At 38.9% G+C, this 26,694-nt stretch overlaps 1 protein-coding gene across 7 annotated transcripts in view; it reads left to right on the forward strand.

The window, feature by feature from the left end:
* Positions 1 to 26,694, forward strand: part of TCAIM (T cell activation inhibitor, mitochondrial) — a 74,995-nt gene that overhangs the window by 40,932 nt on the left and 7,369 nt on the right. For all 7 annotated transcript variants that reach the window (XM_042955972.1, XM_042955971.1, XM_042955977.1 and 4 more), the window contains 4 exons: positions 3,962 to 4,214; positions 20,446 to 20,568; positions 23,870 to 23,967; positions 24,247 to 24,338. In XM_042955972.1, the coding sequence (XP_042811906.1) occupies positions 3,962 to 4,214; positions 20,446 to 20,568; positions 23,870 to 23,967; positions 24,247 to 24,338 (566 nt within the window). The remainder of the gene's footprint in view (positions 1 to 3,961; positions 4,215 to 20,445; positions 20,569 to 23,869; positions 23,968 to 24,246; positions 24,339 to 26,694) is intronic.

Raw genomic sequence — 26,694 nt, forward strand, 5'->3', positions numbered from 1 at the left:
TTACCCTCTCATGTTTGAATGTGGGAGATCAGAAATCAGAAATTCCTTGTCTGTTTCTCCATCTACCTCTGATTTGGGAGTTTTATTTAAAGAAAGACACTATTCTTCATTATCCAGAGACAAAAAGTCAACTCAGAGTCCTGTTGTGAAAGCACAGCCCTACTGAAGAATGCTGTTAATGATAATAGTAGTCGTAACAAGTAATTATGTTTATCACTCTAAATGACACAATTCTATTTGAAATTGTAAGTAATTATAAATGTGCTCTTCTTAAGCAGCTGAGATACATTCTTTAGTAGTATAAGACCAAATATTCATAAATACTCTTCAAATAGATACACAGTCAAGATTAGGCTAGGAATTGAAAAACCTCATACTTATGCATAGTTGTCTACTTAGAGTTAATGATTTCTCCTTGACAGATAGAATTTGTAAAGGTAGGTTAAGTCCTTTACAGTTTTTAAAACAATATTATCACCGTTCAGTTTTTATTTGTCTGGGTTTGGAGAGTCAGGCTCATTTCTAGTCATTGCCACTTTCACTACTGCCATTAACTGGATTTGTCTTGGATGTTCACCTCACATGGAGTTAAAGAATGAACCAGGTCTATAGGGCGCCTGGGTGGCTCAGTTGGTTGAGTGCCAACTTCGGCTCAGGTCAGGATCTCATGGTTCGTGAGTTCGAGCCTCACGTCAGGCTCTGTGCTGACAGCTCAGAGCCTGGAGCCTGCTTCGGATCCTATGTCTCCCCCTCTCTCTGCCCCTCCCTCTGTCTCTTTCTCTCTCTCTCTCTCTCTCAAAAATAAAATTTAAAAAAAAAAAAAAAAAAAAAAAAGAATGAACCAGGTTTATTTGTTAGGGAAGGAGCAAACAGAGGAAAACTCAAACTTAGAAAGTTTCACACAGCAAATTAGGGACAGAGCTGTTACTAGACGTAACATCTCCTCATTCATAGTCTAATGTTGTGATTTGTATCTTACATTATCTATTGCTCTTCAAAAATTTTGTTAGTAATCATTTTTGCCTCTGCCGTTATGACAGAGTCTGGAAATCTGACAAGTATTTAAAAGATTTTTATGTTTTTAACCTTTTTATCTGATTGTAAAATCAAGATCACTGATAATTAAGATGGTAACAAGGTAAAATGTTTACTACTGATTTTCAGTCCTGAAAGGCCTAAATCGTTTCTTTAGCTGTACATTTTTTGGTGGCCTGTGAGGAAATATACTCCATTAAAACAAGTGGAAGAGTCACCAGGAGCCTTCTGTGAGTTAATGTTAAAACAAGTAGGGGGCGCCTGAGTGGCTCAGTTGGTTAAGTGTCCAACTCTAGATTTTGGCTCAGGTCATGATCGCAAGGTTGGTGAGATCAAGTCCTGCGTTGGTGTCGGGCTCTGTGCTGACAGCACTGATCCTGCTTAGGATTCTTTCTCACTCTTTCCCCTCCCCCTTCTCTCTCCCCTCCCCCCAAATAAATAAATAAACTTTTATAAAAATGCTAAAACAAGTAGTTGTAGTCAGCGGTGACTGAGTAGAAATAAAAATCCTCTACTTTTTTTCTTAATTTTTTAATGTTTGTTTATTTTTGAGAGAGAGACAGACAGAGTGCAAGCAGGGGAGTGCAGAGAGAGAGGGAGACACAGAATCTGAAGAAGGCTCCAGGCTCTGAGCTGTCAGCACAGAGCCCGATGCAGAGCTTGAACTCACAGACCACAAGATCATGACCTGAGCTAAGTCAGATGCTTAACCAACTGAGCCACCCAAGCACCTCTCTATTTTTTTTTTTATGTTTATTTGTGAGAGAGAGAGGGAGACAGAGACAGAGAGTGTGAGCAGAAGAGGGGCAGAGAGGGAGATACAGAATCCAAAGCAGGCTCCAGGCTCTGAGCTGTCAGCACAGAGCCCAGCGCGGGGCCTGAACCCACGAACCGTGAGATCATGACCTGAGCTGAAGTCCGACGCTTAACTGACTGAGCCACCCAGGCACCCCAGGAAATAATATATACAAATAGCCAAAGCAACCATTAAAATGTGTAGCTTCTGTAGTCACATTGGTAGAGGTATTCCTCACTATATAGCTGCCCTTACATTGGAATAAATAATTAACAGAATCGATAAGATAGAAACTGAGATTTATTCCTGACAACTCTTCTGGGGATTTGTTCCTTGACTGAGCTCTTCCTTACCTCAAATGCAGGAATTTGGACTTTGCTTTCTTCTTTCACTAACTAGAACAACTCTCCTGCCAGTATTTCTCACTTTACCGTCAAATGATTGAACTAAAAAACTTCTTAGTTTGCATGTTCTGGATTCCTTAAGTCTGTGTGGCAAGGCGTGTGTGTATCTCTCATAATGATTTAAACTCTGGTGTCTGTCATCAGTGGCCAAGATAAGAAAATACATTTCAGCCTTATATGAAAAGTGAACAATTAAAAATGTTCGTGTCCATCAGTTTCAGAAGTGTTAAATAAAAATTGCACTGCCTTCAGTATATGGACTGGTATAAATAGCTGCTAAAAAGAATAAGTTGATCTATACATACAGACAACTGGTTAAGTAATAAAAGCAAGTTCAAAGTAATATACCTAGAATGTTACTATTTCTGTATTAAAAAGAAACAATTCAAACTGTAGGGGTGTGTGTAAACAAATATGGGCATATATCACATGTATTATACATGCATAAGCACATAGAAAAGGTCTAGAGCAGTGCTGTCCAAGAGAACTTTCTGTAATGATGTCAGTGTTCTGTATGCGCACTAATATAGCAGGCACTAGCCCCATGTGACTATTGAAATGGGGTTAATGTGACTGGGAACTGAATTTTAATTTTATTTAATTTTGATTAATTTAATTCTAAACTGCCATTAGAGGGCTAGTAGCTACCATATTAGACAGTGCAGGTCGAAAAGCATAGGTTCCTAATTGTTAGTAATGGTTATGTCTAGTAAAGATGTGAGTCTGTATGCCTGTGAACAGACTTTTATTTTTACTATATGTATCTCCAATTTCATAGTGAGGATGTACTTATAAAATAATTGTATAATTTTTGAAACCTACTAAAAATACTTTTTAAAAAAAAAAAAAAGAAGAAAGAGTCAGTGTTGGGGTGGTATAATGGAGAAAATACTGGGCTTGGGGTCAGCTCAGATTTAAGCCCTTGCTCTGTTTTCCTAACCTCCTTAAGCCAGATTTCTTCACAGTTGAAGAAAGATAATAGTGACACAGTTGGTGAGGATGTTGAGAAGTTGTATAAATTCAGCTGGAACCATGCCTAACCCCCAGTAATGAAGAAAAGAAAAAACAGGGGATTTCCTATTGAGGATGTAACACATTAGATTACTGACCTTACCCCACTGACTACCCAAAATCAAAATCAGATTGTGAAGCATTAACTTTTAACCAGTTAGGGAATTTTACATCACTGCCAAAAATATTGAGTTACTAGGTAGCTGAGTGGACAAATAGGAAGATGGTCTCCTGTAATCACAGAGAAAATTTGGGATGGGTTTCTGTCACCCCTGAGACTAGGCCACTCCCATCTGAACCATTGTTACAGTAAAACCTCCCCATCTCCCATCTCTCCTCCTTTGTCTTAGTGCTAGAAACCATCTTTCATGGATACTTGCTAGTAGGAGAGCTTTTCCATTCTAGACTATAGAGACCATATTTATGGGCAGCATTGAAAATATTGTGAATCCCCTCCTTGGGCTGGAATGGGTTTGGTCTCTAGTGCCAGACTAGAAAGAAAAACTGACAGAGGAATTCATGAAGGTAAAGATACTGTGGTAAAGTTTTAGAGAAGATAGTTTTCCATTTACAGATGATTTGCCAATAGGATGGATTTTAAGCAGTAATCAAATGTTTTAAAAGTTTTTGATTTTATTAATGTTGCATGAAAAGTTATATTTAAATAAATGAATAATCATCTGTATTAATTGTTTGGGGGAATTATATTCTCTAGGATTTCGAGCAGTCAAATTTACTTTGCACACCAGAGATCTGCTAAGCACAGTATTATATATTCTCAACTCCTGCAGTTTATCTGTTGAACATATCCAAAGCTTGAATACTAATGTGTGTTCCCAGCCTCTCAAAGAGGCTAAAAGGATGCCTGACAGGCCCATCAAGTGGGACAAGTCTTATTACTACTTTACTGGATTCAAGGACCCTCATGAAGACCTTGAACAAGTCTCGAGAATGGAAACAACCCTCACGTATGTAAAAGTTCCTATTTAATTAAACTTATTTCTAGTTCATGTTTAAAATTAAAGCCTAATTTTTCAGGAAAAATAATTCTATCAATATAGTTAATCCAGTGACCATTATGAAAAAGATAGTTCATGTTTCTTAAAGTGGCCAGAATATTTTCAAATGTATTTAATTTGTGGTCTTTTGATGCCAAACAAATGCAGGAAGTTGTTTTAAATGTTAAAAATTCTACTCTTCAAGTTACCCCTGGTATATGGAAAAAGGATGTATATACCTAAGACTATAAAAAATATGAGGCTTCTTCAGGTAAGCATTTCCAGTTTCTTCAGCTAGTGTAGGAGTAATGTTCTTTAGTGTAACAGTCCATACATAATAAAAATGCATGGAGACAGCGCTTGAAAATATCATCTCTAGGGGGTTATAAAGTACAAACTCTCAGCTATAAAATAAACTAGTCCTAGTGATGTAACATACAGCATGGGTACTGTGGTCAATAATACTGTATTATGTATTTGAAAGTTGCTGAGAGAGTAGATGTTCATAAGAAAAACAGTTGATAACTACATATGGTGATAGCTGTTAACTAGACTTACTTTAGTAAGTGTAATATACACTAATATCGAATCATTATGCTATATACATAAAACTAATGTTATATGTCACTTATATCTAATTTTTTTAAATATATCATCTGGAATGTATTGAGAAAGAATAATTTTTAGTTATAGAAGCCATGTATGAAATATTTCCCTATGATTTATCTTGATTGTAAAGTCACCATTAATATTTTTTAAGTAAGTCCTTTTTGGACTCTGTAAAGACCAGCCATATTCTGTTCTGTGGTTGTATTTAAAGAGTCCATGGCTTACCAGAGGATTCTCACTTATTACAGCATGGTAGATAATCCTTAATCCTCCATTGGCAGAACATTTGCTTTGTAGATTACCTGTACTACCTCAGGAATCCCTGCTCCCATTATCTAGTTAGATTCCAAACAAAGATGAAGAGACAAGAAAGTAACAGAGTCTTGTACAGAAAGGGAGACCAGTGTCTGCCTGAAGGCATGTCTGTGGTGAAGGTGTGTCTCTATCTATATGTGTAGCTAATAGGTAAATCACCTCCCTAAATATGTGGATTTTAATTGTTCAAATTTTCTTTGTAAATAAAACCAAGAGGAAAATGTGGCTCTGGGAATGATAATTTATTTTTTCTTTTTTTTTAATATATGAAATTTATTCTCAAATTGGTTTCCATACAACACCCAGTACTCATCCCAAAAGATGCCCTCTTCAATACCATCACCCACCCACCCCTCCCTCCCACCCCCCATCAACCCTCAGTTTGTTCTGTTTTTAAGAGTCACTTATGCTATGGCTCACTGGGAATGATAATTTAATGATAGACCAGCAGTAATGAAGATAGCATGAAGAAGTAGTGATAAGAAAAACAAAGAGCAGTCATGGTAGGATAGAAAGTGATAATTTAGAAAAAAAGTTTACAAAAATAAAAGATGATTGAAGGTGAATTACGTGCAGAGGCTACATTGGAAGTCAAGTGGGTTGCTATGCCCTTGGGCCGCTTCAAGCCCCTTTGAGCCCCTTCAAACCAGTCTTGACCTACTCCCAAACACAGATAATTGCCCACTTTGAAGGCATTCTCTGAGGGCTTCTTCAACAGTTTGTTTTATGTTAGTTTTCCCAGTAAGGATTCCAGGGGATTTTATCATGAAAGCCAGAACGTTATCTATCAATTCTTGCTTCAATTATTAGTGTTTTTAAATTAGTAATTATTGAGAATCCTGGGAAGATGGCAGCAGAGGAGGACGCTGGACTCACCGCGCGTCCTGCTGATCACTTAGATTCCACCTACACCTGCCTAAATAACCCAGAAAACCGCCAGAAGACTAGGAGAACGGAGTCTCCGGAGCTAAGTGTAGACAAGAGGCCCACGGAAGAGGGTAGGAAGGCAAGAGAGGCGGTTGTGCGCTACACGGACTGGCAGGAGGGAGCTGGGGTGGAGGGGCGGCCCGCCGGCCAAGCAGAGCCCCCGAGTCTGGCTTGCAAAAGTGGAGGTGCCGGACGGAGTGTATTCCGACAGCAAGCGGGACTTGACATCTGGAAGGTTATAAGCTAACAGCTCTGCTTGGAGAGCGGGAGGGCTGGAGGACAAAGGGAGGGAGAGTTGTTGAGCCCCGGATGACAGAGCTCAGCTTCGCGGGGTACAAAGGTGCTTGCCAGCGCCATCTCCCTTGCCCATCCCCCAGCCAAAATCCCAAAGGGAACCGGTTCCTGCCAGGGAACTTGCTTGCACCGCACAAACACCCAACGCTGTGCTTCTGCAGATCCATCCCTCCAGCGGGTCTGACTCCCGCCCGGTGCCGCAGGGCCCCTCCAGAAGCGGGTCTCCGAAGGGTAAGCGAGCTGAGCCTGTCCCTCCTGCTCCTGTACACCTTGCCGATCCGCCCCAGCTAATATGCCAGATCCCCAGCACCACAAGCCTGGCAGTGTGCAAGTAGCCCAGACGGGCCACGCCACCCCACAGTGAATCCCTCCCCTAGGAGAGGGGAAGAGAAGGCACACACCAGTCTGACTGTGGCCCCAGTGGTGGGCTGGGGGCAGACATCAGGTCTGACTGCGGCCCCGCCCACCAACGCAAATTATTCAAGACAGCACAGGGGAAGTGCCCCACAGTCCCCCACCACTCCAGTGACTATCCAAAATGAGGAAACGGAAGAATTCCCATCAGAAAAACGTCCAGGAAATAACAACAGCTAACGAACTGATCAAAAATGATTTAAACAATATAACAGAAAGTGAATTTAGAATAATAGTCATAAAATTAATCGCTGGGCTTGAAAACAGTATAAAGGACAGCAGAGAATCTCTTGCTACAGAGATCAAGGGACTAAGGAACAGCCAGGAGGAGCTAAAAAATGCGATCAATGAACTGCAAAATAAAATGGATACAACTACGGCTCAGATTGAAGAGGCAGAGGAGAGAATAGGTGAAATAGAAGATAAAATTATGGAAAAAGAAGAAGCTGAGAAAAAGAGAGATAAAAAGATCCAGGAGTATGAGGGGAAAATTAGAGAACTAAGTGATGCACTAAAGAGAAATAATATACACATAATTGGTATTCCAGAGGAGGAAGAGAGAGGGAAAGGTGCTGAAGGTGTACTTGAAGAAATAATAGCTGAGAACTTCCCGGATCTGGGGAAGGAAAAAGGCATTGAAATCCAAGAGGCACAGAGAACTCCCTTCAGACGTAATTTGAATCGATCTTCTGCACGACATATCATAGTCAAACTGGCAAAATACAAGGACAAAGAGAAAATTCTGAAAGCAGCTAGAGATAAACGTGCTGTAACATATAAAGGGAGACCTATAAGACTCATGACTGATCTCTCTACTGAAACTTGGCAGGCCAGAAAGGAATGGCAGGAGATCTTCCATGTGATGAACAGAAAAAATATGCAGCCAAGAATCCTTTATCCAGCAAGTCTGTCATTTAGAATAGAAGAAGAGATAAAGGTCTTCCCAAACAAACAAAAACTGAAGGAATTCACCACCACTAAACCAGCCCTACAAGAGATCCTAAGGGGGATCCTGTGAGACAAAGTACCAGAGACATCGCCACAAGCATGAAACCTACGGACATCACAATGACTCTAAACCCATATCTTTCTATAATAACACTGAACGTAAATGGACTAAATGCACCAACCAAAAGACATAGGGTATCAGAATGGATAAAAAAATAAGACCCATCTATTTGCTGTCTACAAGAGACTCATTTTAGACCTGAGGACACCTTCAGATTGAGAGTGAGGGGATGGAGAACTATTTATCATGCCACTGGAAGTCAAAAGAAAGCTGGAGTAGCCATACTTATATCAGACAAACTAGACTTTAAATTAAAGGCTGTAACAAGAGATGAAGAAGGGAATTATATAATAATTACAGGGAATTAGGGAGAATTACAGGGAATCAGGAAGAGCTAACAATTATAAATGTCTATGCGCCGAATACGGGAGCCCCCAAATATATAAAACAATTACTCACAAACATAAGCAACCTTATTGATAAGAATGTGGTAATTGCAGGGGACTTTAACACTACACTTACAGAAATGGACAGATCATCTAGACACACGGTCAATAAAGAAACAAGGGCCCTGAATGATACAGTGGATCAGATGGACTTGACATATATATTTAGAACTCTGCATCCCAAAGCAACAGAATATACTTTCTTCTCGAGTGCACATGGAACATTCTCCAAGATAGATCACATACTGGGTCACAAAACAGCCCTTCGTAAGTATACAAGATTTGAAATCATACCATGCATACTTTCAGACCACAATGCTATGAAGCTTGAAGTCAACCACAGGAAAAAGTCTGGAAAACCTCCAAAAGCATGGAGCTTAAAGAACACCCTACTACAGAATGAGTGGGTCAACCAGGCAATTAGAGAAGAAATTTAAAAATATATGGAAACAAACGAAAATGAAAATACAACAATCCAAACGCTTTGGGATGCAGCGAAGGCAGTCCTGAGAGGAAAATACATTGCAATCCAGGCCTATCTCAAGAAACCAGAACAATCCCAAATACAAAATCTAACAGCACACCTAAAGGAAATAGAAGCAGAACAGCAAAGGCAGCCTAAACCCAGCAGCAGAAGAGAAATAATGAAGATTAGAGCAGAAATAAACAATATAGAATCTAAAAAAACTGTAGAGCAGATCAACGAATCCAAGAGTTGGTTTTTTGAAAAAATAAACAAAATTGATAAACCTCTAGCCAGGCTTCTCAAAAAGAAAAGGGAGATGACCCAAACAGATAAAATCATGAATGAAAATGGAATTATTACAACCAATCCCTCAGAGATACAAACAATTATCAGGGAATACTATGAAAAATTATATGCCAACAAACTGTACACCTGGAAGAAATGGACAAATTCCTAAACACCCACATGCTTCCAAAACTCAATCAGGAAGAAATAGAAAGCTTGAACAGACCCATAACCAGCGAAGAAATTGAATTGGTTATCAAAAATCTCCCAAAAAATAAGAGTCCAGGACCAGATGGCTTCCCAGGGGAGTTCTACCAGACGTTTAAAGCAGAGATAATACCTATCCTTCTCAAGCTATTCCAAGAAATAGAAAGGGAAGGAAAACTTCCAGACTCATTCTATGAAGCCAGTATTACTTTGATTCCTAAACCAGACAGAGACCCAGTAAAAAAAGAGAACTACAGGCCAATATCCCTGATGAATATGGATGCAAAAATTCTCAATAAGATACTAGCAAATCAAATTCAACAGCACATAAAAAGAATTATTCACCATGATGAAGTGGGATTCATTCCTGGGATGCAGGGCTGGTTCAGCATTCACAAATCAATCAACGTGATATATCACATTAATAAAAGAAAAGATAAGAACCATATGATCCTGTCAATCAATGCAGAAAAGGCCTTTGACAAAATTCAGCACCCTTTCTTAATAAAAACCCTTGAGAAAGTCGGGATAGAAGGAACATACTTAAAGATCATAAAAGCCATTTATGAAAAGCCCACAGCTAACATCATACTCAATGGGGAAAAACTGAGAGCTTTTTCCTGAGATCAGGAACACGACAAGGATGTCCACTCTCACCGCTGTTGTTTAACACAGTGTTGGAAGTGCTAGCATCAGCAATCAGACAACAAAACGAAATCAAAGGCATCAAAATTGGCAAAGATGAAATCAAGCTTTCACTTTTTGCAGATGACTTGATACTCTACATGGAAAACCCAATAGACTCCACCAAAAGTCTGCTAGAACTGATACATGAATTTAGCAAAGTTGCAGGATACAAAATCAATGTACAGAAATCAGTTGCATTCTTATACACTAATAATGAAGCAACAGAAAGACAAATAAAGAAACTGATCCTATTCACTCACAATTGCACCAAGAAGCATGAAATACCTAGGAATAAATCTAACCGAAGACGTAAAAGATCTGTATGCTGAAAACTATAGAAAGCTTATGAAGGTAATTGAAGAAGATATAAAGAAATGGAAAGACATTCCCTGCTCATGGATTGGAAGAATAAATATTGTCAAAATGTCAATACTACCCAAAGCTATCTACACATTCAATGCAATCCCAATCAAAATTGCACCAGCATTCTTCTCGAAACTACAACAAGCAATCCTAAAATTCATATGGAACCACAAAAGGCCCCGAATAGCCAAAGTAATTTTGAAGAAGACCAAAGCAGGAGGCATCACAATCCCAGACTTTAGCCTCTACTACAAAGCTGTAATCATCAAGACAGCGTGGTATTGGCACAAAAACAGACACATAGACCAATGGAATAGAATAGAAACCCCAGAACTAGACCCACAAACGTATGGCCAACTAATCTTTGACAAAGCAGGAAAGACTATCCAATGGAAAAAAGACAGTCTCTTTAACAAATGGTGCTGGGAGAAGTGGACAGCCACATGCAGAAGATTGAAACTAGACCACTTTCTCACACCATTCACAAACATAAACTCAAAATGGATAAAGGAATGTGAGACAGGAAACCATCAAAACCCTAGAGGAGAAAGCAGGAAAAGACTTCTCTGACCTCAGTCGTAGCAATTTCTTACTCGACACATCCCCAAAGGCAAGGGAATTAAAAACAAAAATGAACTACTGGGACCTTATGAAGATAAAAAGCTTCTGCACAGCAAAGGAAACAACCAACAAAACTAAAAGGCAACCAACGGAATGGGAAAAGATATTTGCAAATGACATATCAGATAAAGGGCTACTATCCAAAATCTATAAAGAGCTCACCAAACTCCACACCTGAAAAACAAATAACACAGTGAAGAAATGGGCAGAAAACATGAATAGACACTTCTCTAAAGAAGACATCCGGATGGCCAACAGGCACATGAAAAGATGCTCAACATCACTCCTCATCAGGGAAATACAAATGAAAACTACACTCAGATATTACCTCATGCCAGTCAGAGTGGACAAAATGAACAAATCAGGAGACTATAGATGCTGGCGAGGATGTGGAGAGACAGGAACCCTCTTGCACTGTTGGTGGGAATGTAAATTGGTGCAGCCACTCTGGAAAACAGTGTGGAGGTTCCTCAAAAAATTAAAAATAGACCTACCCTATGACCCAGCAGTAGCAGTGCTAGGAATTTACCCAATGGATACAGAAGTACTGATGCATAGGGGCACTTGTACCCCAATGTTTATAGCAGCACTTTCAACAATAGCCAAATTATGGAAAGAGCCTAAATGTCCATCCACTGATGAATGGATAAAGAAATTGTGGTTTATATACACAATGGAGTACTACGTGGCAATGAGAAAGATTGAAATATGGCCCTTTGTAGCAACGTGGATGGAACTGGAGAGTGTGATGCTAAGTGAAATAAGTCATACAGAGAAAGACAGATACCATATGGTTTCACTCTTATGTGGATCCTGAGAAACTTAACAGAAACCCATGGGGGAGGGGAAGAGGAAAAAAAAAAAGAGGTTAGAGTGGAAGAGAGCCAAAGCATAAGAGACTCTTAAAAACTGAGAACAAACTGAGGGTTGATGGGGGGTGGGAGGGAGGGGAGGGTGGGTGATGGGTATTGAGGAGGGCACCTTTTGGTATGAGCACTGGGTGTTGTATGGAAACCAATTTGACAATAAACTTCATATATTGAAAAATAAAAAAAAAATAAATTAGTAATTATTTTAAAAATAATTACAAAATTGTTGAACCATTTTAAAGCTTTCAACTCATGAATTGTGTGACACCACTTGATAAGTAAGATTTAGGGTGCCTATAACTCAACCAAAACTTATTGGCCACCATGGTCATTTTGGCCATTCTGCAGTTTAAGTTTTTGTTTGTATTCTTGTATTGTTTAATTTCATCTTATATATGTAGGTTGCAGAAGAAGAATCAGAGCACATGCTGAATTATATAGTCAGAAGGAGCATCAAATTGACATCAAACTAATCTTCACTTGATTGATAAATTACATTCACTTGACCAAAATTCATTTTGGAAAGCACATTAAGATACTTCTAATATTTTAGGATATAATATTAAAAACAGAAGATATAGCAGCAATGTTACTTAGTTTAGACTTAATTTTTTCAATAATTCTGTTTTTGTTGAGAAGTGCAGGCTGAAGTAGTCTCCTACTATTATGAAATAAAGCACAGAAATTGTGAAAATAAATCAGGTGGGATTGCTTTTTAAATAGAAGAATTATCAGGTCATAGAAGCTCCATTTAATCTGTTTTAATACTACATCTGGTAACTGTATTTCAATCCACATTTTAGGACATGCTGTGTAATTCTGAATTTCTCAACTATGCTTTAGCTTACTTCAAACTCATTTTACTGTATAACCATATAAAAAGGATAAAATTAAATTTTTAATACCTCAGGAGTTTTCTTTAATTATATACTGTAATAGGAATTTACCAGTCTCAAAAAGATTAGGAAATGTCACTCCATGTTGTAGATTTTAGTATGTTCATATTTTGAATATATTCTCTGATTATCAAATACTGTTATAACAAAAATGAGTTTTAATTATATAATTTGTATTTGGAAGGAGCCAACAGGATCCATTTATGTCTAAACAAAATAATCCCAGGGCACCTGGGTGGCTCAGTCGGTTAAGTGTCCAATTCTTGATTTCAGCTAAAGTAATAATCTCACAGTTCATGGGATCGAGCCCCGCATCAGTCTGCATGCTGACAGTGCAGAACCTGCTTGAGATTCTCACTGTCTCCCTCTCTCTCTGTCCCTCCCTCTTTCTCTCTCTCCCTCTCTCTCAAAATAAATAAACTTTGAAAACAAAATAAAATAATCCCATATGTAATATCTTTCCCATTGAGAAAACATAAAGTGTAGAAGGATCATTGAAATGCTATTCTATCAGATACTGGAAGACCAATAAATGTCAGACTTCTGTTTTCTCCATTCGAATTTTGCTCAAGTAGTTTTTTTTTCACTTTCAGTGTCTAAGTTGTAAATCAATCTTTGTCCACAAAATGACACCTTGGACAACTATAACTTTGGAATTATTTCTATAGAACATTTGGAAATTTTAACTCCTATCATGCCTTTATTTATTCTTCCCCTTGTTTACAGGCTAAGTCAGTGTTTTTCAAATAACAAGTCATGACACAGTTTAGTGATTTGGGACCAGCAAAGTTGTTTTGTGTTCTTCCTTTTAAACATTTTTTTAAATATATATTTTCAGTAAATTTCAATGTTTCTCAAAATACTCGTTTGAGTTCTGTGTAAACATGTATGTATATGCGTATGTGTGTATACTGAGTCACCATTTAAAATTTCTTACTGTGCGTTGCCATCAGAGAAGTTTGAAAAGCTGTGGTGTAAATGTCATGTAGTTCCATGTAGTTTGAGGCCTAAGAGTTTGAAATTTATGCCATTTTAACTTTACTCGATTTGGATCATGGCTGTCCTTTTCGTCCTCTTGTATCCACGAAAAACTGAACTTCTCTTGAGTTAGGGAAATATTTTTATCTCAAAAGAATCATTAGCCTAAGAACTAAAACAGTTGTCTTCAGTCTGCAGTCTAACTTTAGACCCTGTACATGATATTCCTGTATTCATTTTTATATACCACTTCCCTGTGGCTTCATTTCATTACCAGCATTTTTTCTCTTTCCCTGCATCTTATAACAATACATGTTTCATATTTATTATTATAAGTATAATAAAATCATTTTTGGAACCAAGGCAAGGTCTAACAAGTAAATTAACTACCATGAGATAACACTTCATAGCCTAGGATGGTTATAATCAAAAGAAAATAGCAAGTATTGGGAAGGATATAGAAAAAAGCACGTCTACATAAAAACCTGTTCATAGCAGCATTATTCATAATCACCAAAAAGTGGAAATAACCCAAAGGTCCATCAATGGATGAATGGTTAAGTGAAATGTAGTATATTCATACGGTGAAAATAGTACTTGGCCCTAAAAACAAAGGAAGTACTCATACATGCTACAGCATGGATGAACTTTGACAACATTACGCTAAGAGAAAGAAGCAGTCACAGTGGACCACATATTGAATGCTTCCATCTATGTGAAGCGTATAGAATTGACAAATCTGTGACACAGGAAGTAGATTAGTGGTTGCTTAGAGGTGGAAGTGAGTATTGAAGTAACTGTTAATAGGTACGTGATTTCTTTTTCTATTTTGAGTTTATTTATTTATTTATTTATTTAGAGCAGGGGAAGAGCAGAGAGAGAGGGAGAGAGAGAGATTCCCAAGTAAGCTCGGCACTGTCAGCACAGAGCCCCATGCAGGGCTCGAATTCAGGAGCCGTAGGATCATGACCTGAGCTGAAATCAAGAGTTGGATGCTTAACCGACCGAGCCACCCAGGCGCCCTGCTACGTGTTTCTTACTAGGGTGATGAAAGTATCCCCAAATTGATTGTACTGGTGATCGCACAACTCTGAGAATATACACGACAGGCATGGTGTGTGTATTACATTTCAGTGAAACTTTTATTTTTATTTATTTTTTAATTTAAATTCCAGTTAACAGTGTAATAGTAGTTTCAGGTGTACAAGGTAGCGATTCGGTACTTCCATGCAACACCCAGTGCTCATGACAAGTGCCCTCCTTAATGCCTGTCGCCTATTTAACACTCTGGTAACCATCAGTTTGTTCTGTGTAGTGAAGAGTCTGTTTCTTGGTTTTCCTCTTTTTCCCCCCTATGATCATTTATTTTGTTTCTTAAATTCCACATATGAGTGAGTTGTCTTTCTCTGACTGACTTATTTCACTTAGCATTACACTCTCTAGCTCCATCTACATCATTGCAAATGGCAAGATTTCATTCTTTCTTATGGCTAAATAATATTCCATTGTGTGTGTGTGTGTGTGTGTGTACACAACGCCTTCCTTTTTTTTTAAGTTTATTTATTTATTTTGAGAGAGAGAGAGAGCACAAGCAGGGGAGGGGCAGAGAGAGAGGATCCCAAGCAGGCTCTGCACTGTCAGCACAGAGCCGGACATGGGGCTTGATCCCACAGACGGTGAGATCATGACCTGAGCCAAAATCAACAGTCCAATGCTTAACCGACCGAGCCACCCAGGCGCTCCTACACTATGTCTTCTTCTTCTTCTTTTTTTTTTAATTTTTATTTTTGAGAGAGTGTGCATGTGAGTGGGGGTGGGGCAGGGAGAGGGAGACACAGAACCTGAAGCAGGCTCCAGGCTCCTAGCTGTCAGCCCAGAGCCCACAAACAAACAACTGTGTCTGTTTTTGTGCCACTACCATATTGTATCAATGACTACAGCTCCGTATATAACCTGAAGTCCAAAAGTGCGATGCTTCCAGTTTTGCTTTTCCTTTTCAAGATTGCTTTGGCTATTTGGGTCTTTCATCATTCCATATAAACTTTGGGATTGTTTGTTCTAGCTCTGTGAAAAATGCCCGGTGGTATTTAGATAGGGATTGTATTAAATGTGTAGACTGCTTTGGGTAATATAGACATGTTAACAATATTTGTTCTTCAAAAAAAAATAAAATAAAATTTAAAAAAAGGGCGCCTGGGTGGCTCAGTCGGTTAAGCGTCCGACTTTGGCTCAGGTCATGATCTCGTAGTCCGTGAGTTTGAGCCCTGCATCAGGCTCTGTGCTGACAGCTCAGAGCCTGGAGCCTGTTTCAGATTTTGTGTCTCCCTCTCTCTCTGCCCCTCCCCCGCTTGCGCTGTCTCTCTCTGTCTCAAAAATAAATTTAAAAAAATTTAAACAATATTTGTTCTTTGAATCCATAAGCATGGAATGTTTTTTTTTTCCATTTCTTTCTGTCATCTTCAATTTCTTTCATCAGTGTTTTATAGTTTTCTGAGTATAGGTCTTTCACCTCTTTGCTTAGGTGTATTCCGAGGCATCTTATGGTTTTTAGTGCATCAATAAAGTTTTAAACACAAAACTATTACTATTTTTAAAAAACATATTCATGAATACTATTTATTTGGATTATTTCATTTTTGATAAATTTTTATAAGAAATTTCAACATTTCTTAAAGTTCTTGACTAGTAAAGGTTAAAAAGTATGGTTTGTGGGGGCGCCTGGGTGGCTCAGTCAGTTAAGTTTCCGACTTCAGCTCAGGTCATGATCTCACAGTTCGTGGGTTCGAACCCAGCATCGGGCTCTGTGCTGACAACTCAGAGCCTGGAGCCTGTTTCAGATTCTGGGTCTCCCTCTCTCTCTGTGCTCCCCTGCTCACGCTCTTTGTCTCAAAAATAAACAAACATTTAAAAAAAGTTTTTTCAAGTAAAAAAAAAAAAGTATGGTTTAGGGGCACCTGGGTGGCTTACTCAGTTAAGCATCTGATGTGGGCAGTTTGTGAGTTCAACCCCGCGTGGATTGTGTGCTGACAGCTCAGAGCCTGGAGCCTTCTTCGGATTCTGTGTCTCCCTCTCTCTCTGTGCATCCCCCACCCTGCCTCCCCACACACACTCTCTCTCTCTCTCTCAAAAATAAATGTTTAAAAAAAATTTAAAGTATGGTTTAACTGTATTTTATTATAGAATAACTATAAGATGGCTCTTTAATCTCAATAATAATTTGAATGGACTTTTCCCCATTAAAAATCAAGTGTTCAAATTTTACAAATGACTATGATTGTAAAATTAAGAATTTAAATTATTTTTATGGCAAATTCAGGCATTAATTGTCCTTTTTGGTTTTTTAAAAATTTTTAAATGTTTTTTATTTATTTTGAGAGCGAGCTCATGAGCAGGGGAGGGACAGATAAAGGGGGAGAGGGAAGGGGGAAGAGAGAGAGAGAGAAATATCCCAGGTGGGCGCTGCACCATCAGCGGGGGAGCAGGCAGGGCTTGAACTCCCAAACCACGAGATTATGTACTGAGCCTAAATTAAGACTCGGATATTTAACTGACTGAACCACCAGGTGCCCTTAATGTCCTTTTTTTTTTTTTTTTTTAATTTTTTTTTCAATGTTTTTTATTTATTTTTGGGACAGAGAGAGAGACAGAGCATGAATGGGGGGGGGGGGCAGAGAGAGAGAGGGAGACACAGAATCAGAAACAGGCTCCAGGCTCCGAGCCATCAGCCCAGAGCCTGACGCGGGGCTCGAACTCACGGACCGCGAGATCGTGACCTGGCTGAAGTCGGACGCTTAACCGACTGCGCCACCCAGGCGCCCCCTTAATGTCCTTTTTAAATCCATCTAGAGAATAACATAGAATTCTGTCTCTTAGTTCTAGAACATGGACAGTCAGGATAACCATGTGTCTCCATATCGGACAAGAAAATACACTTTTCTCTTTGCCTTATGGTTTAATTTGCATAGTGAAAATGTAGGTTGTCTAGTGATCTCCTGAGATGAAATTGAAAATCTGAAGTTTGAATTTAAAACAACATTAGGTAAGGGATGACTTATCTTTCCCTCATGAGGTAATAAGGTAATGGAGGAAATGAAACACTTACAGAAATTATTCTACAGACTGTATCTCTCAAAAAGAGATACTGAAAAAGTACACTGGCCAGTCATAGGACAGAAGTTAGGGGGAGGGTATGTCCAGACAAGTTTTAAAGTAAATGTAGCTCTTGACTTATTCCAGTTTGTTTTCATAGTTCTTACTTAGGGGAGAAAAAGATCATTCAAAAATACTTAATGGAAATCTGCATTGCTACTTTCTCCTAGATTGTAACTTCCTAAAGGATCTGGTGCTGTTGGTTTCTCTTCCCTGCATCCTAGATTCTGTATTCCCCCTAACCTACATATTCAATTTTATCCTGTCATTCCCCTTAATAACTCATGCATTATCCAGAGAAGCATTTCTCTTTGGTAGCCTGCCGATCCTTAGGAATTTATGAAAGTTCATGGAGGTTGGTGAGAGAAAGCAAAGGAATGTCAGTAAGAGGCATGTTTGGGGGAATTTTTGAAAAATAGAAAGCAGATGAGAGGAGAAACAAGCTGGCCAGCAACAAGACTACTGTCCCCCTTTATAACTTACATGTCTTAGAGGGTCCAACCAGTGCACTAAAGAAAAAAAAAATGAGTAAGATGATTACCTCTGTTTTTCCATAGTAAAGTTTTCCTTTCGGTTAGTTGCTTTTGAAGAGATACAGCTATTTAGATATCCTTTTACTCACCGCATTCTTACCCCTTAGCCCTAATCTTCATGGATGATTCTTGCCTAAATCACATATTAAATGATAGCATCCATATAACAATTTTCTAATTTCATCATCCCTTCAAGCTGGCTCCTATGTCCCTATCGTTCCTTGGGAAGTTTTGCTTTCTGATTCATTAAGTCGTTCCAGGCTCATCTGGACTGTCCATGCCCCAATGTTTGATTCAGCCATTTTGCCAGGAAGCTCTCATTCTTTTTAGTAAGGAATGGTTTTTAGAATCTGAGGTCTGGGGCGGATAAATGTGCTCCGTAGCTCCCAAACCCCTCATGGCTGAGGCTAGGAAACATGTATCTTTATCTACATGTATGTAGTAAATACTGTGTTTAGAAGCTTCATTTCTATCTCAGTGTTTAGAAACAAAACACAAAAACTGTTAAACTAGACCAGCTGATTTTTATACACTAAATGTAAGAATTCCAAAAGTCAGGTCATGAGCATATAGTCATAAGATTATATTTGAGCCTACATTTTAAGACATTTTGTCTCCAACCACATATGGCATGCTCTTTGATGATTCATTTGTCAACAAATCATGCTTTCTCTTACATGATTTAAAATAAGTTGAATAACATTAATAAATGAGGAAAATCTTGAAAATTTGTAATGCAATAGCTTATAATAGGTGAAATAAGATATTTTTATTTATTTTCTTATTTATCCCATTATGCACCGATGACAAAATTTTTACCAATATTCTTAAAAAGGGAGTAGGAAGAGTTATTAATTACTATACAGAGTTAGTGAATTAAAAATTAATTAAAAGTTGAATACCTTTACTTAGAAGATAAAGTCCCAATTCCTTCTCCCAATGTGCAAGTCCTCCCACCTTCCTCCCTAGTCTCATCTCATACTTCCCTCCCTCGGGGCGTTATATGATCTGGGCACATTGATTCACCTCACGGTTCCCAGCGCACTAGCATGATTGGCTTGCCCTTCCCCCGACAGTAATCTGCCTGGAAACATCTGACACGTCTCTCAGGTTCCAGGTCACATATCACCTGTTCCACAGACTCTTACAGACAGAATTCATTCTTCCTCTGTTCTCGCAAAGGCTCATCTATCCTAATTTTTTATCTCTGTATTCCTTAGTAGGTGTGTCTTCCTTTACACGGCGACTTTATCTTCCTTATATCTCAGCACAGCACAGTATCAGGCATTGGATAAATGCAGAAGATTTTATTGGTTTCAAGATTATCAACTTTGATCATTTTTAAAATGTCTCTTCTGCCAGCACCTCTTAAATCCTACTCTAGTTTTGATAACTTCCTTTGTATATAAAAAAACTAAATTTTAATTATGCTAAACCTGTTGCTGGATTTCTAGAGATGGGATAAAGATTTCAAACGTCAGGATACTTCAGAATCAGTCACATGTGCTACGCCTTTCAGTAGGCTGCACTAGCCCGTCACTCACACACATCAGCCATGTCCATGTGAGAGGGCAGAGCTACACTTCTAACCAGAGCAGATGGGCAAACTAATAAGGTGAAAGAGTCAGACTCAGAAGGCACAGCTAATGGTGCTGGTGACATTGAGAAGGCAATGCCCGTGGCTGAAGGAACTTGCAAAGATTACTTTGTGGGTTCTAACTGTGTAGACTCCAGCTCCTTCCTTAGTTTAATCTTCATCATTAATTCCCTGAGCTCTCAGTGTTTACTCCCCCATAGCTCTATCCAAGGCCCGCAGTGGCCAGACCTTACCAGTCCAGTTTTTGTTTTTGTTTTTACCCCAGAGTCTCCAAAAATACCTGTCTGTTTACTCCCCTGGGGCTCACTGCCACCTCCTTTGCTTCCACCTTACCACATGCCCCGTCCACTCTGCTACTGTGGGCTGTGCTCGACTCTTCCCCACCTGGTGTTTTGCTTATAATTTGGTAAAGGCTTGGTTGGAAACTCAGTTTAATACTGGGGCTACTTTACGGTAGTGCTTATATCTTTTAGTACTAGAAATATTTGCATTATAGTCAGTGTTACAAAGTGTGTATGTCTGTTTTTTCTTTCCAGATCCTGGTTAGATAACAATGGGAAAAGTGCAGTTAGAAAGTTGAAGAACAGTTTGCCACTTAGAAAAGAACTAGATCGTCTAAAAGATGACCTGTCTAATCAGCTGCAGCTCTCGGACATCAGGTAACAAAGGCAGAGCCTAATTTGGAGATGGGAGTAAGCAGGTGCTACCTATTGGTCAAGCTTTCCAGCAGTTAGATATTTGCATCTTGAATTTAATTATTCTGATTACTAAATAATCTTCAGTCATCTTTTTCAGAAATTGTCAAATGTTCATCTATGTAAGAAAATGATCAATTTCTTGCTGAAAACAGTGAACTAAAGTTTAGATACTGACATTAGATACTGAACTAAAGTTTAGATACTGACATTTTTAGCATAGCAGTTTAATTTTTTAAAGTAATGTTTATAAGAAAAATATCTATTCCATATGCACATAATATATAAAAAATAATTATTCCTCCATCATGTGAGATCAGTATCCAAGTTTAAAATGAAGGGAGAGAGAAAATGGGTGTTGTATTCTCGGTTCCATGTTTTATAACATGACCTTTTTTAATATATATATAATTTTTTTGAGACAGAGAGCACACACTAGCAAGGGAGGGGCCGAGGGAGAGCGAGAGAGACAAAGAGAGAGAGAATCTTATGCAGACTCCATGCCCAGCCCAGAGCCCAATGTGCGGCTCAATCTCACGATCGTGAGATCGTGACCTGAACTGAAATCAAGAGTCTGACTGACTGAGCCACCCAGGCGCCCCAACATGACTTTTTAAAGAAGCTTTCATTAACCTGGAAATTGCAGGTACATAAAGATACATGTAGGTGTTTATTATAAAAACAGATTTAACAGCTGTTAAAATGGTAAGGAAGAGAAAGGGCAGGGCCTGGTGGACTCCCCACCAGGGAGGACTCCCCATTAGGAGAATTCTGAGAAACTGTTGTGAAACATAAGAGACTCCTAAAAACTGAGAACAAACTGAGGGTTGATGGAGGGGTGGGAAGGAGGGGAAGGTGGGTGAGGGGCATTGAGGAGGGCACCTGTTGGGATGAGCACTGGGTGTCATGTGGAAACCAATTTGACAATAAATTTCATATTAAAAAAAAAAAACTTGTGCAGTGTGACGCTTGGACATTGCTATTACTGTTTCTTGTAACCTGCTTTGTTGTTTTCAACCCTGATCAACAGGATGCTTTTTCTTCTTTCCAACTGAAATGATTCTTTGGGTACCATAATAGCACCTTTTCTTTGTGCCTGCCCGGTATTGATAAGACGTGTATGTTCTGTTCTTGTATGTTCAAATCATAGTGGGTTTTGGGTTTTTTTTCAAATCATAGTTTTATAAGAGAATTCAGATTTCAAGGAAAACGTGTGGACTTGGGGTGTGTGGGGTGTTGGGTTTTGTGCTGATAGCTGCTCTTTGATCATCAGGTCAATATTTTTAGGCCCTGCTTTGTTTATAGGGCATTCTTCCAATTCCACAATCTAGTAGCACGGACTTTTCTAGCTCCAGCCGAATAACAAGATCCCTTTTAAAAGTTTGTAAAATAAATTCCTGTACATAAAAGTAACTTTTTCTAGTGCAAATTCTAAATGATCTATCAAAGAGACTGGGATTAGGAAAATAAAAGGATTTTTTTAAGGATTTCTTAAACATAAAAAGAAACAAGCATTATGTTACAATATGGTGTAGAAATTTCTCAGCTTTGATTTTTACCATGGTAAATATCAATAAATATAAGCCACAGAAACAAAAGCTCTTGGGGGTTCTCCATTTTTCAGAGTGCAAAAGCGTTCTGAGACCGAAACATTTGAGGACCATGGGCATGATGGCTTTCCAGTATTAGAAAATTACCCAAACCTCCAAAAGATGGAGGCATTGCAACCAATGACGTTTCTAACTATTCAGCCTGTGTGAAAGACCCTTTGTTAATAGGAACTGTATTTAGTAGCTCTATCACAGTGTTAATTTTATTTGAAATGACATCTTCTTCAACTGTGGGCTAAAGGAAAATTTTTGAAAGTTGGTTTAATCTTAACAGAAATGACTTTCATCAGAATCAGTGATAGGGTGAAGAAGGAACCTAAGTTGTCTGAGCACGTGTTTTGAGAGTCTTACTCCTTCACATACATTCTCCCCATGATTTATGCTGTGCTGGAGGAGGAGATCCCACTTTGCATGTATGGAAAGGAACCCTTAGTAAGGACAGAAGCAACTTGTTCAAGGTCACAGAGCTAGTAAGCCACGGAATTAGAATTCACAGGTGGGTGGCTGTTCAGACACTGCTAAAGATCGGTGCTACATAATATGTATTATTATATAATAATAATATATTTACATATTACATTTGCACACCAGTGCCTCTGTAACATCATGTGAACATCAGGTTCCATCTCGTCACTAAGATTTAGTGTTCATTTATAAAATAAGTAGATCACATGTCATAAAAATCACTTAGTCCAGAATAAGATAAAAAGAATCTGATAAACCTAACTGGAATTCCTAATTAGAACTTAAACCCAGAGGCCCCCAGGTGGCTCAGTCAGCTAAGTGTCTGAATTTGGCTTAGGTCATGATATCATGGAGCATGAGTTCGAGCCCCACATTGCACTCTGCACTGACTGTAAGGAGCCTGCCTAGGATTCCATCTCTCCACCTCTCCCATCTGCTCTCTTGCTCTCTCTCTCTCTCTCTCTCAAATAAATAAATTAAAAAAAAAAAAAACTTAAATCTAAAACAAAATCATCATCTTTGAGTGATGTGGAGATGGAAAAGATTTTTTTTAAGTGTTTCCTATTTCATTCTCTTCTTTTTCTTTTTTTTTTTCTTTTTTTAAACTTTATTTTGAGAGTAAGAATGACCCATGACCTGTGCTGAAATCAAAAGTCCGATGCTTAACCAACTGAGCCACCCAGGGGCCCCTCATTCCCTTATTTTAAAATAGAAACAGCATAGTGTATTTGCTTGCTTTATTTGTTTGTTTGTTTGTTTGTTTTATTTCATTTAAAGAGAGAGAGAGAGGGTGAATGGGGAGGGGCAGAGAGAAAGAATCTTAAGTAGGCTCCACACTCAGTGTAGACCTAGACTTGGAGCTCTATCCCATGACCCTGGGACTATGACCTGAGCCAAAATCAAGAGTCAGACATTCAACCAACTGAGCCGCTCAGATGCCCCTGTATTTGCTTGTTTTAGATCTTTGGATACCTGAACATAGTAATATTTTTACCCTCTGGCCAACCATTCATTTTCCATTTGGTTGTTTCATAAAATAATGAGCTAGTTGGAAAACACGACGACTTGAAAAAAGCATTCGCAGGAATTAATTCTCTGTCTTTCATAGGAATTAAGCAGCTGGGGTGAATGCGCGGCTCTTCCCTCAGGGATGCCTGCTGCTAACGTGCCTTTGTGCTCTGGTGTCCTAGGTGGCAGAGGGGCTGGGGCATCGCCCATCGCTGTAGCCAGCTTCACAGTTTAGGCCGCCTAGCACAGCAGAACTTGGAAACACTTAAAAATGCAAAAGGTAAACAATTTCCATTTTCTTTTCAAATATCACACCGCTGCTATACACATCTGTAACTTGTGGAGGAAAACTAAGTGTTAAAAATCCTTACAGATGTGACCATATCACAGCTGAATTTTTAAATGTGTTCCTTTGAATAAAACAGCAACATAAAATTAGCCTTTAAGCTTCTACCTAATTTAATCCTAAATTTGTATGCTAAGTTTAAGTAATTATTTGCACAGTGGTGAATGAAGCATCTCTGGACAGTGACCAAAGGGTTTGTGTTTTTATCATCAGGATGTACAATAATATTTACAGACCGCTCCGGGATGAGTGCAGTGGGCCATGTGATGCTAGGAACAATGGATGTCCATCATCACTGGACAAAAGTAAGGAAGAGTTTAAAAGCAAAAGAATCTCTGATTTGTCATAGATATACGCTTGTCTCAAACTATGTTGTTACGTCAATGAACTAAAAAACAACTGGAATCATAGTTTCGGCTGTTTTCAGATTAGGTGTTTACTATCATGTACTTAAAATACTTAGGGGCCTGATTTTTAAGTCAGTTTTTATTTGGAAATTTTGTAGTCTTTCTGAGGCACCGCCTAAAAGGCTTGCATTCTATTGTTTTGGTGTTAACAGATTTACTGCGCTATAATTGACATACAATAAATTGCACAGATGGTATATAATTTGATGAGATTTCACCTGTATAAATAGCCATTACCACAACAAGATAGTGAACGTATCCATCACCCACAAAACTGTGCTCGTGTCCACTTGTAAACCCTCTCCTCCATCCCACCACCCTCTCCACAAACAACCTCTGGCATGCTGTCACTGTAGATCAGTTTATATTACTAGAGTTTTCTATAAGTGGAATCACAAAGTATATACTTCTCTTTTTTGGCGGGGGGGGGCAGGTTCTGTTTTCTTTCAGTCAACATAAATTTTTTCAGATTCATCCATGCTGTTGCAGGTATCAAGAATTTATTCCTTTTTATTGCCATGTAGTTAGTATCTGATCATCTAAATCTACCCCGGTCTGTTTATCCATTTACCTACTGATGGACATTGAGCTGTGTTAGTTTGGGCTGTTGGAAATAAAGCTGCTAGGAACATTTGTCCATGAATAGTTGGATCACATGTTAGGGCATTTTACCTTTTAAGAAACTGCTAAAATTTGCAATGGTTGTCTTTAGTTTTAGCCGTTCTACCACGAGTATGGTTCTATCTCATGTGAGTTTCATTTGCGTTTCCCTAATGACCCATCATGTTGAGCATCTTTTCATGTGCTTATTTGCCATCCGCGTACTTGCTTTTGTGAAGTGGCTATTCAAATCAAATATTTGGTAGAAAATATTTGCAAACCACATCTCTGACAAAGTCTGTATACCTAATGTATAAAGAACTCTGAAACTCAACAGTAAAAAAAAAACCCAAACAATCCAAAAACAAAAACAAAAGACATGAACAGGTTTGTCACAGAAGGTGACCTACAGATGGCAATTTTTTTTGAATGGCTAAGATGAAAAGTAATGACACCACCAAATTCTGGCACTTGTCACTGGTGGGGGTATAGAGTGCTACAGGCAGTCTGGAGAAGAGTGTGATGGTACACAACTAAACAAGTGTGACCATATGACCCAGCAGTTGCACCCTTGGGCATTTGTACTAGAGAAGTGAAAAATTATGTTCCCACAAAACCTGTACATAAATGTTCATAATAGCCAACAACTAGAAAAACTCTAATGTCCTTCAGCGTGTGAATGTTTAAATTGTGACACATGCGTACAACAGAATGTTACCCAACAAAAAGAGGGAATGAACTACTGATACCAGCCACAACTTGGGTGGATTGGCACAAAAGGACATTGTGCTGAGTGAAAAAAGTCAGTATCAAAAGACAACATACTGTGTGATTCCATATACATAATGTTCTTAAAATAAAATTATAGAAAGAACAGGTTAGTGGTTCCCAGGGGTTGGAGAGTGAGGGACTCTCCCCGCCGTGGTCCGTGGATAGTGCATGGGCAGGCATGCAGGATCCACAGAGTGGAACTGTTCTGTATCTTGACTGTGGTCATGGCACGTCAGTCTACACATGGGATACAGTTACATATACACACATACACCGCCCCGCCCCGCATACCCACACCCGAGTGTAAGTAAAACTGATAAAGTCTGAAGAAGGTCAGTGGATTGTTTTCAATGTCGGTTTCTCAGTTGTGATAGTATACTGTAGTTTTGTTAGATGTTACTGTTGGGGAAACTGTATGAAAGACGTTCTGTGAAAATAAAAAGTTTTTTAAAGGTAGCTACCATTCATACATGGATAACGCAGTAAGAGAAAAAAATGGGAAAAGTGGGTAGGGAAATTATTTTCACAAAGTGTTAGAAATACGTTACAGATAACTTGTGTACCGCTATTGCTTTATCATCGCAGAGTTTTTGATGCCTTTCGACGCCTCTGCGAGTTGTACATCCCCAGCTCTTTACGTCAAGTCTGAGTCCTCAGTGCAGCATCCCAGGGCCTTCCCCAGTCCAGCCGCGCCCGCGTCTTCAGCCTTTTCCTTTCCACACGCGTGCCACACTCCAGCCACACCAGACTCCCCCTTGCCATGCTTCCGTCTTTACACGTGTTCTTCTTTCTACCCCCAAAACACTTCCACAAGTATCTAACTCTTGCTAAATCCTGGTTGTCTCTTCAGCTTTTCAGACTGGTCACATTAGACTTCCTTAGA

Source organism: Panthera leo, chromosome C2 (assembly GCF_018350215.1).
Source record: "Panthera leo isolate Ple1 chromosome C2, P.leo_Ple1_pat1.1, whole genome shotgun sequence".
NCBI classification, from domain to species: domain Eukaryota; kingdom Metazoa; phylum Chordata; class Mammalia; order Carnivora; family Felidae; genus Panthera; species Panthera leo.